The sequence below is a fragment of the Tripterygium wilfordii genome, chromosome 12 (genome assembly GCF_013401445.1).
Source record: "Tripterygium wilfordii isolate XIE 37 chromosome 12, ASM1340144v1, whole genome shotgun sequence".
Classification (NCBI taxonomy): domain Eukaryota; kingdom Viridiplantae; phylum Streptophyta; class Magnoliopsida; order Celastrales; family Celastraceae; genus Tripterygium; species Tripterygium wilfordii.
Window position 1 is genome coordinate 9,398,391 of NC_052243.1, and position 10,872 is coordinate 9,409,262.

Here is a 10,872-nt window from a genome sequence, read left to right on the forward strand (position 1 = left end):
CAGAAAAAGGCCTAGCAGAAGCAGGAGGCAATTTTGAAAATCAAATGTCTCTAGACCGAAATTTGAGTTCCTAGTTAGATCTCTGTCTGCTAAAGAAGGAATTGTTGCTGGGCAGGAGGCGTTGGGTATTGAATGGGTGAATTAGAGAGTTTAGGGTTTTTTGGGATGAAGGAGAAGATGATGAGGTGGACTTTGCATAATTTTTTTAAAATTTAATTTTTTCCTATATGATGCCACATAATTCACGTTTTATAAAAAGTTTTTTTTTTTTACTTTTGTATAACACATCAGCTATTGGACTGCCCGAATATGGATAAATCTGCCCGAGTTACTGAGTTGAAACAAATTTAAACTTTAAGTTACCAATATGAAACATTTAATCTTTGGATGACCAAATTGAAAAATCCAAAATCTTTCGGTGACCAAAAGTGATATTAACCCGTGGTTTTCACCAAAGCAACTGATCCACGGTCAATAAAAAAAAAAAAAAAAAGAACTTCCCATGTTTTATTTGTTGTTCCACGGTCAACACCTATACCCTTCAAAATTCAAAGCCCCAAAACATTTGAACTTCTAAAACTGGAATAAAAAAAAGAATAGTGGGTACCACATCTCCAATGCTATATAATGAGCTGTTGGGACAAGAAAAGGAGTAGAGAAGATACAGAAGAATGATCATGAAAGAAAACAAAGGTACAGTATGTGTAACAGGTGGAACAGGCTACATAGCTTCATGGTTGATCATGAGACTTCTTGAGAATGGTTATTCTGTCAATACAACCATTAGACCTCATCCAGGTCAGTTATTTTTTTTCCTCTTGCTTTATTGTGTCATAAAATTACACTTGTGAAATAATATTTGGGCATAATTACCCATTCGTGAAAGGAATTATCCGTTTTGAGCCATAAGTTATCCCGATTTTGTCCTTAAAAAGCAATTTCAGGCCCAATCTTGAGAGGAATTGTAGGCTTTGACTAATTTGGTATGTCGTTTTTGTCCTTTGAAAGATGCTTAGGGCTTAATCTTAAAGAAAATTGTCCGTTTTGGCCTATCACGTTTTCAGAATATAAAGACTCGTAGAGAACAATTATGATAATTACAATATAATTTCTTATTGCTTTGAACTATTATAATTACCGTGTTTTTCTATTTGTGGTACATATTCATAAATCAATTACATAAAGAACCTAAAACATTCCGGGGGCAAGGGGTCCCCGCACCACTTTTGTACCCCCGGTGATTTTAATTCCTGACCCGCCACTGTTTGCAATGAATTATCTTTATCATGTTAATAGTTTGAAAGTATCTTTATCATGAACTGCTTATGCATGCTATAGCTGGTGCATGCATAAGCCGTTCATATTTCGTGAAATAGACTTTGACACACAATATATTGACATATATTATCAGAACGCAAGAGAGACATGAGCTTCCTCAAAAACCTACCAGGAGCACCAGAGAATCTCCATATCTTCGAAGCCGAACTCAGCAATCCAGAGAGTTTCGACGAGGCCATTCAAGGATGCATCGGCGTGTTTCATCTTGCAGCATCGATTGATCTCGGAAAAGGAGAATCTGTTGAAGTATTGACAAGAAGATCAATCAACGCAGTGCTAGAAATCTTGAAATCATGCTTGAAATCAAAGACCGTAAAGCGAGTCGTGTACACTTCTAGTCAATCTGCAGTCATTGCCAATGGCAAGAACGTGGAAGTCATGGACGAAAGCTTTTGGAGCAGCGTAGATAATCGTCAGGCGAAGCAAGCCTACACTATTTCAAAGACATTAACTGAAAAGGCAGCTCTAGAATTTGCAGAAGAACATGGTTTGGAACTTGTTACAGTAATTCTTCCATTTGTTGTTGGTCCTTTTATTTGTCCTCAGTTTCCCATCTCGGTCCGGATGATATTGGCTATGGTCTTAGGTAAGATCACTCGTCAATCCGTACACGAGATTATATCTACATACAGATCCTTACACATACTATACCTGGCGTAAACTTGTCCTTCTTAATTTATTGACTGGTTTTTGTTTGATAATTTTTTTTTCAGGTGACAATAATTATTATCCGATGATCTATAATTCATCCATGGTGCACATAGATGATGTGGTTAGGGCACACATCTTCCTTTTCGAACACCCCGATGCGAAAGGGAGGTATATTTGTTCTTCTGAAAAGCTAACACTTTTGGACATGGCCAAATTGCTTTCTGCCAAATATCCAGAGTTCCCCATACCATCAATTGAGTGAGTTAATTATTTTTTTTAATCAGATTTTATTAGTGTTGCTTAAAAAGAATTAAAATGTTAATTTTGTGTTTGGCAGATATTTAAAGGAGATTAAAGGCTATAAAATGCCAGGTTTGTCATCAAAGAAACTCTTGGAATCTGGTTTCGAGTTTAAGTATGGTGTAGATGAAATGTTTGATGGAGCAATAGAGTGCTGCAAAGAGAAGGGCTATCTGTAGTTTGTTTGTTAACATTGTTTTTGAGCTTGTTGTCATACTTGTACTTGTTTTTTTTTTTTTTTTTTTTTACCTTAAATATGCCCAAGTAAAAATTAATAATTGTGGGATTTGGATAAAAAATCTCATTTATATAGATGTAATCAAACTTGCTTCTCTTGTACCTAATTGTGAGTTGATCGTAAACAGTATATAACCATACAACTTTGTTAATTCACTTGTCTGCTTCAAATCTCATTGTCGAACTTTATTTTTATCCTCTCATTGACTTTATATGCGACCGGGGTACGTAGTCCCCATAAATCTAGAAATTTCAAGGAGTTAATTATTAGGAAACTTCAATGGATTTCCTTACCTAAACTTGATTATCATTATAAGATATTATCCACTCCCCCGAGTCCAAGTCCAAGCCTAATCCATTATAGAACTTTCAAGGTCTTTTCAGGATCACGGCTTTAAAGCGCGTCTTACTAACTCAAAAAACTCATGGGCTTATAACATGACCATATTTTTATTTTAGCAATGTCAGACTTTTGTCTACAAATCCCTCTTTCACTGCGGGCCCAGGATCAAGCTCACCAAGTTGAATCAGGAGTCACACAAGTACAACCACATTAAAGTTAAACAACCTTGCTTTGATACACTATTGGACTCATTTGCCCAAATTTGATTGTCATTGTAATATACTGTCCACTTTCTTAAGTACAAGTGACAGTTCAAGCCCAACTCATCACAGAACTTCTAAGATCTTTAAAGGTTGATGGCTTTAAAATGTGTATTAGTAAGTGAAGGAAACTCGTGGGCTTATAATTTGTCTATTGGATTTTTATTTTAGCAATATCGGAGCTTTTTCAACATGAATCAACAAAATTGATCAAATTCAGGGGTCTCACTGCATTTAACCGGTGATCATTAATAAAAGATTATCACATAGCAATGAGTCAAGTCATTTTGATTATTTTCTTTAAACGAGAACATAATTGATATTTAATATGGCAATACCTTATTGAGAAAACCAATGGAATTGACCAATTGTGTCTAAAAAAATGAAATTACTTTATGGAATTATATCCAAATAAAACGGAATTCTTGTCTGTTATACAAAAAACATAGTAGAATTACATATAAAATCATGTTGATGTCATCTCCATCTTCAACCTTCCTCAAGTGTGTGTCCCGATCTCTATCAATAGGTCGCAAACCATCCACCTTGCATCACCATTGTACCCTATTATCTCAAGCCATGACATGCTAAATTGTGTTCATTTAACAGTGTAATAAGAATTTGTGTTAATCAGAACAATGTAAGAAAAGATTGTGTTAATAAAAAATAATGTACTATGAGATTGTGACATTTCCGCTAATATTCATCCAACCAATATGCAATTCCAGAAACAAACCAACAAAAGTGGGATAAGATCCACGATCATGTGCATGGAATCAATTAATCCAACCAGTGGTAAAGACCAAATCCTACATCTTGAAATTAAGGCACTCTAGCCAAAATTGCAAAAAGATCAATCCACCACCATAGTCACCCAATACATTCTCTTTAATTTGTTTGTTAGCAATCAATGCGAAGGAAATAGCAATTTAATACATAGAATGAACACTCATAAGTCATAATAAAAAACATAGTTTTTTTATCTTTTTTTTTACATATGGTTGCTTGCTTTCTAATATGTTGCATATATACTACATAATTCGGATAAAAGAAAAAGGGACATTAATGTAAAACAACTTCATAAACTAAAATTATTTTTTTTCCCTGGAAAATATCTATTAAGAAAAGAATAGGTACAATTGAGAATGAAATACAACCCATACATGATTTTCCCCCAAACAACCAAAAACATCTCTTAAAGGTAGCCCAAGAGGATAAGCATAAAGACATAGCTAGGGAATGCAACACAAGGCTGTGGCCATTTTGACCTAGATCTAGGTCACCCGTGCAAGGGTTAATGCAACTTTTCAATTGGTAAATCCCCAATCGGATAGTGTTGTAGGTGTTTTGAAATTGATTTATTGGCATTAGGAATAGAAGAATCAAGTTGCATATCCATTGGTCGTTCATCGATTTCCACCGTTGTTGGCTGCAATGAGTCATCAAAGTAGATCTAAAGCCAGATCCACTGCAAACATACCCAATAGTATCCTTCTTTGAAGAACCCATTACTAGAAAGGCAAAATCGCTTCTTTCCGAACATAAGCCTGCAAAACAAGTAGAGTTCCAACAAAACATGCCAATCGATCAATAAAATGCTTCATCAAGAAGCCACATGGATTAGGGATGGCAATCCGACCTGAAATTTTGGGTCGAGAACCCGAAATTTTGGGTTTGGGTAGGGGTTCGGGTGCCACCCGAATGAAGTGTTGTGGGGATGGGTAGTGTATGGTAATGCCATACCTGGCCCCGAACCCAATCCGAACTTAATACTTTAATAAATAAATATATATTTATGTAGATATATCATATAGATTATATAATATATTGTACATATATATAGGAATATTAATTTGTATTTAGTATACTTATCTTCTTATATTTTTCATAATGAAATATATGATATGCTCTCCTAGTTCATATTATATATAATTATATACTCAATACTTCATTTCAATTCATTAAGTAATTAAGTAAAGTATACTATATACTCTACAAAATCGGATGAGTTGGAAATTGAAATAGTGAAATCAAATTGTGACTTGTGAGGTGTCGACTAGGTCAAATATTCAATAACTCAAATATAATTTTTGTTAAAACATTTGATCATTATAAATTTATAATCATATACGAAATTTCGGATCATACGTCCTAAACCCTAAACCCTACATCCCTAATTCCTAAACCCTAAACCTTAACTAAATAACAAAACCAAAAAATATTTTTTTGTTGTAATTTGGATCATTATGACATTATAATCATATATGTAAACCCTAAGTAAACCCTAATGCCCTATACATTATAAAGTATAAATAGTTCAATACTTTATACTACGATGTATATATTAGACTATTAGTATAATTTCTTTTTAAGGTTTATGACACCAGTAACCACATCTCTATTCTCTACGACTGCGACTCTACCTCTCTGAACCCATATTAGACTATTAGTATAATTTCTTTTTAAGTTTATGAGAAAATAAATATTCAAACATATTAATTTTCTTCTTAAAAGGTCAAATTTCGATTGTGCCTTTTTCCCCCCATTTTTCTTCTTCTGGCCCAGTTTCTCATTCAAGTCCAAGTCATAACAACCCAAAACATCCCTATTCTACGAGAGTAATGCAACTTCACCTTTCATTCTTTCAATTGCTTGAAACCCTAAAATTCGCATATGTATGTTCCTTGCTTGTTGCTGCAACCGACTGCTTCGGGGAGTACAAATCGACTAAGGTGCTGGTGATTTCAACTTGGTTCTTTGCTATTCTCTGGGTATACTTAGAAATAGTCTCAATTGCTGTGAATATGATATTGAGATATTTATTGTGTCAGAAATATTTTGCATTATTTTATATGTGCATTTCCTTTTTACTCTTTCAACTCATATACAGTTCTCAAGAACAGTGATCATGCACAAAGGTATTATGTATACTTTTTTGTATAGATGCGTCTAGATATGATTCAAACATTGTTCTACTACTCTCTATTGTTCAAGTTCTGCGACTATTACTTGTATTTAGGTTGCTGATTTGCTTTTCATTTAATTATTTCACATGATTTAAGTTCCAGAATTGTGATGGAGAAGGAGAATCCATCAATTGGGACTACTCCAACAGTAGGTGCTGCTCCATCAGCAGGAAATGCTCCAAGTCCAACAGTGGGGGCTACTCCAACAACCCAAAATGCTCCAACAGTAGGTGAAAGTGCAAGTGCTCCTCCCATCCAAACAAGTCCCAATGTAGGAGCTAAAAATGAGGTAATATCGAACTCAACTGTACTTCTGTTGAGGCAAATATTGAGGTAAATTCCAGAAATAATAGGAAACACAAATCACCTGCATGGGATCATTTTGAAGAGAAGTACGTTGGTGGGAAACGGAAAGCAATGTGTCTCGATTGTAAGAAGGTCTTAGGGGGGAAAGTAAGAACGGGACGAATGGCATAAAGTATCCTACGTACTTTGCATGATATTGCTAAGGATGTAATGCAGCGCGACGTGGTGGAAGGAATGCGTACTCAGACATGTTGATTCGACACACAAATACCAGATTTAAGGCTTCAAAACTTTGTTTATTCTAACGAATACCAAAGAATTGGAAAAGATTAGCCGTCTTTTAATTTTATTCAATCAAAAACTAGAATTCCTCAATGAGGGTTACAACCTTAAATAGTAAACTAAACGAAACCCTAGACACTTCTAATAGGAAACAAATACCTAAAAGTAAATATATAAAAGTACTCTTAATAAAAAAGATACTAGACTCCTAGAAAAATAATACTAATTGATTAACAAACAATTGATTTCCTAAAATACCAAAATAAAATATTTAATTGAAATATCTCAATCTCAATCTACATCATTCTCCCCTTGTTGGAGAAGACTCGACTTTGAGTTTTAAAGAATTGCAATAAGAAAACTTTCGGTTTCTCGATCATTGTCATTGAAACAAAAAAACAAGCCTCCAACTCATGACGCCTTAAACTCTTGATTAAATTCAGAAACAACATTATTAATGAGTCTTTTCCACGTGGGTCGTTAAGCCATTCCGGAATAAGAAACTCCACATGTTGTATCTCTACAACAAGTCCTTGATGAAATCTTTCTTTAGCTACAAATTTTGTAGGTTTTTCCACACCAACAACTTCTTCTATTAGAAACTCCTCTATATCTTCCGGATAATAATCAACACACTAATTCAGCCAAGTACGACTCTGACTTCCGATCTACCTCCGAGTCGTCAACATCATTGTAATCATCGAAGATAGGATCTCCAACTGGATCAAAGATCAGTTCTTCTACAAGAACTACCTATGAATCGAAAATATCAAGAACATCTCTTGCATGATCGTAGACCTCCTCACTCGGAATCCGTCCACCACCATGATTTTCATGTTCATAGGTCTCCTCTTTCGGAACCCGCCTACTACCACGATTTTCATGTTCATAGGCCTTCTCTTTCGGAACCCGCCTACTATCATAACCTTCACAGACTCCATCAACTCTATCGTGGCATACCATGATTGAGAAGGAAGACCTGGATCTTCGATACCAACTGATGTAGCGAGGCGTGGTGGAAGGAACGCGTACTTGGACCTATTGTTTCGACACACAAATACCAGGAACAAGTCTACTTAAATCTGTTGATTCGACACACGAATACCAGGTTTAAGGCTTCAAAACTTTGTTTATTCTAGCGAATACCAAAGAACTGGAAAAGACTAGCCGTCTCTTAATTTTATTCAATCAAAAACTGAAATTCCTCAATGAGTGTTACAATCTTAAATAGTAAACTAAACGAAACCCTAGACACTTCTAATAGGAAACAAATACCTAAAAGTAAATATATAAAAGTACTTTTAATAAAAAAGATACTAGACTCCTAGAAAAATAATACTAATTGATTTACAAACAATTGATTTCCTAAAATACCAAAGTAAAATATTTAATTGAAATATCTCAATCTCGATCTGTATCAGGATGTGTTGTCCATTCCTATGACGACCGTTGCTTCAGAATCAACGTTCAGTGCTATTGGGAGGATTTTAAGTCCTTACCGCAGTAGGCTTCATCACAAAACTGTGTAGGCTTTGATGTGTGCCCGAGATTGGTTATGGAGTCAATGTATTAAACTATTCTTCAAATGTAGGTCTTGAATTCTTGATAATGATTGCTTTTTTAGTTCTTAATATTTGTTATTTCGTTTGTCTTACCAGAGTCTACAACTTCAAAGCCTCAAAATTTTGATGATGATTCTGACACGGAGGTAATATTAGTTTCTTGATTTTTATTGGTGTTTATTGTATTGCCCTCTTATTTACTGCGTTATATTCATATTGCAGGAGCCTTGTGATACCACAAACATAAATGTGGATTGTGGAGAATGCTAATTGAAGTATGTAGTTTGCACTTTGTAGACTTTGATGATGAACACGTAGTATACGTTTTACAAATTTGTGTAATTGGCTAATGGCTATTTATCTACCTTTTTTTCAAGATCTTGCCAATGCAAGGATGGGTACGGGGATGGGGGCAGGGATTGAGTTTGGGGACGGGGATGGGGATGGCATACCCACCCCCGCCCCGTTGTCATCCCTAACAGGGATATACCCTCTGAAAACAAGCTAGAGAAATACATAAAAATAGTCATTTAACTAAGAAAATTATAATAAACTTGAAAAGAGACTTCAAAATAGGCAGATCTATGGAGGAGGAGATAGTAGATGTGTGATCTACGCCCCTTCCTCTAACAAAAAAGGTCTGAAAGTTTTTAATTTTCTAGAGAAAGAAAGAGTATGAGTAGCTGTGAGAGACAAACCCCCAAGTGAACACCCCCTAGATACCCACTATCTGGTCCATCTGTTGTGTGATTGCATCCAAAAAAGGGTTATCAAGATCTGAAGTCGACCACTAAAGCTATTTCCCAGCACCTCTAGGAGGAGTATTTGTCTTTACTCCAGCACCACCTATTTCTCTCTAGGTTCAGGTCCAAAAATTACCACCCTTTTCTCTCTAGATCCATATCTGTGACCAATAAGTACCAATCAAATCTCTCTAGATCCATATATGAGTCCATCAAAGGAAGAGGGAGAAGGGCAAGTGATGTGCCAAATATATACATACATTTATGCATCTTTTACACATAAGTTCATCTCATTTTGATTTGATTAAGAGTTGATATTGCATAAGAAAGCTATTTTGTGCATATTGTAGGTGCCAAGACAAGAAATGGAGGAAAAGAGTACAAAATGAAGATTTGGATTCCAGAAGCGATTTTCGATCGATCAGAAGGGACCACAGATCGATCGGACCTACCAAAATATCATTGAATTTGTGGAGACAGAAGCCATTTTCGATCGATGGGAGTTACTATTCATAGCACACGTAGTTTCATGAAAAAGTTTCAAATTCACTTGTTTTTGAGTCAAAATGGTCCCAACTTATTAGAGAAATGACATAAGAGTTTGAGGAAGTATAAAAGGACATAAAATAGGATTTTGGGGAATTCTTGGAGCTGAGATTCATTCTCTACCCTGGAGGCTACCATTGGAGCTTGGAGAAGAAGAGGGGTCACAAAGGATTTTCTTTTCTCCTCTCTTATCTTTGCTTTTATGGTTGATTTTCATTGCTTGATGATGTATCTTGACTCCATGAGTGGCTAGATTCTCTTGCTAGGGACCTAATGTAACCTAACTTTGATGATTCAATAAACTTGGCTTTGATTTCTCTTGATTTTTATCTATTGTTGATTGTTTATGGGTGTGCTTAATGCTTTTGAATGTTTGACCATCATTCAATTGATTTGTTGCATTGGGACTGGAAGGAGATATCTAGGATTTGTCTCTTATCATTGATATCATAGGTTGCATGAACCTTATGAATATAGGGGCATGACCTATGCAATCGCTACACGGTTAATACACAAATCTTAATGGGTATTTGTTTCTTGAACTCAGTTGTTAGATATAATAGGTGTTAGGGATAGAGACTTTTGGTGTAATTAGGAATGGAGCATCGGATAGGATAGGGAAACCGATTGTCAATAATGAGGTAGTTATTTAGGAAATTAAGGAGCCAAGAGAGTTGAATTGGATAAGGGACAGTGAAATTAGGTACTTTAATACTTTTCATTCTTGAGTCCAATCTTGTTCTTACTTACACGCTTAATTTAGTTGTTACTCACTCTTTAATACTTGCTTTAGTTTAGAATAAACCAAATCCAAACTAACTCGCTTCTTCATTTTAGCATAATTGTAGCTTTGATTGCTATTGAATTAAATTGCCAAAATCTATGTGGAACGGTACTCTACTATCTCTTTATTATTTGCACGATTTCGTATACTTGCGAATATGCGCCAATAGCAAAGAGGAGGGAGAAGGGCGGAGGGGAGACAGAGAGAGAAACATGAGGACTAGGGGGAGTGCAATAGAGAAAACTTGGTTGCTTCACTCGTCCATGAGTGAGAGGATTAGAGAGAGAAATAGTTTTAAAAAAATTGAAAGGGAAAAATTAAATATTAATCCTTCATTGAAAAGTTTTGTTTCAAGAATGATATTTTTTAAAAATCTTATTCCTAGTTTAAATTAATATTTTAAAAAAGACAAAAAAAATTGAAATATATAATTTTATTATCTAAAACACCCTCATATTTGCATAACACGTGCCACCTACATATGATTATCTCTAACACCCACCCTAAACTTTCAATATCATTGAAAGCTTGAACCACAATCATCCGATTTTCAA

The 10,872-nt window shown here is 35.1% G+C and overlaps 1 protein-coding gene across 1 annotated transcript; it reads left to right on the forward strand.

Moving 5' to 3' along the window:
- Positions 1 to 660: 660 nt before the first annotated feature.
- On the forward strand, positions 661 to 2,682 carry LOC120011372 (vestitone reductase-like). The gene is made up of 4 exons (XM_038862474.1): positions 661 to 798; positions 1,412 to 1,924; positions 2,052 to 2,247; positions 2,327 to 2,682. Exons 1-4 carry the CDS (start codon positions 672 to 674, stop codon positions 2,466 to 2,468), a joined length of 978 nt encoding a protein of 325 aa, XP_038718402.1. The 5' UTR covers positions 661 to 671; the 3' UTR covers positions 2,469 to 2,682.
- The last annotated feature ends 8,190 nt before the right edge of the window (positions 2,683 to 10,872 follow it).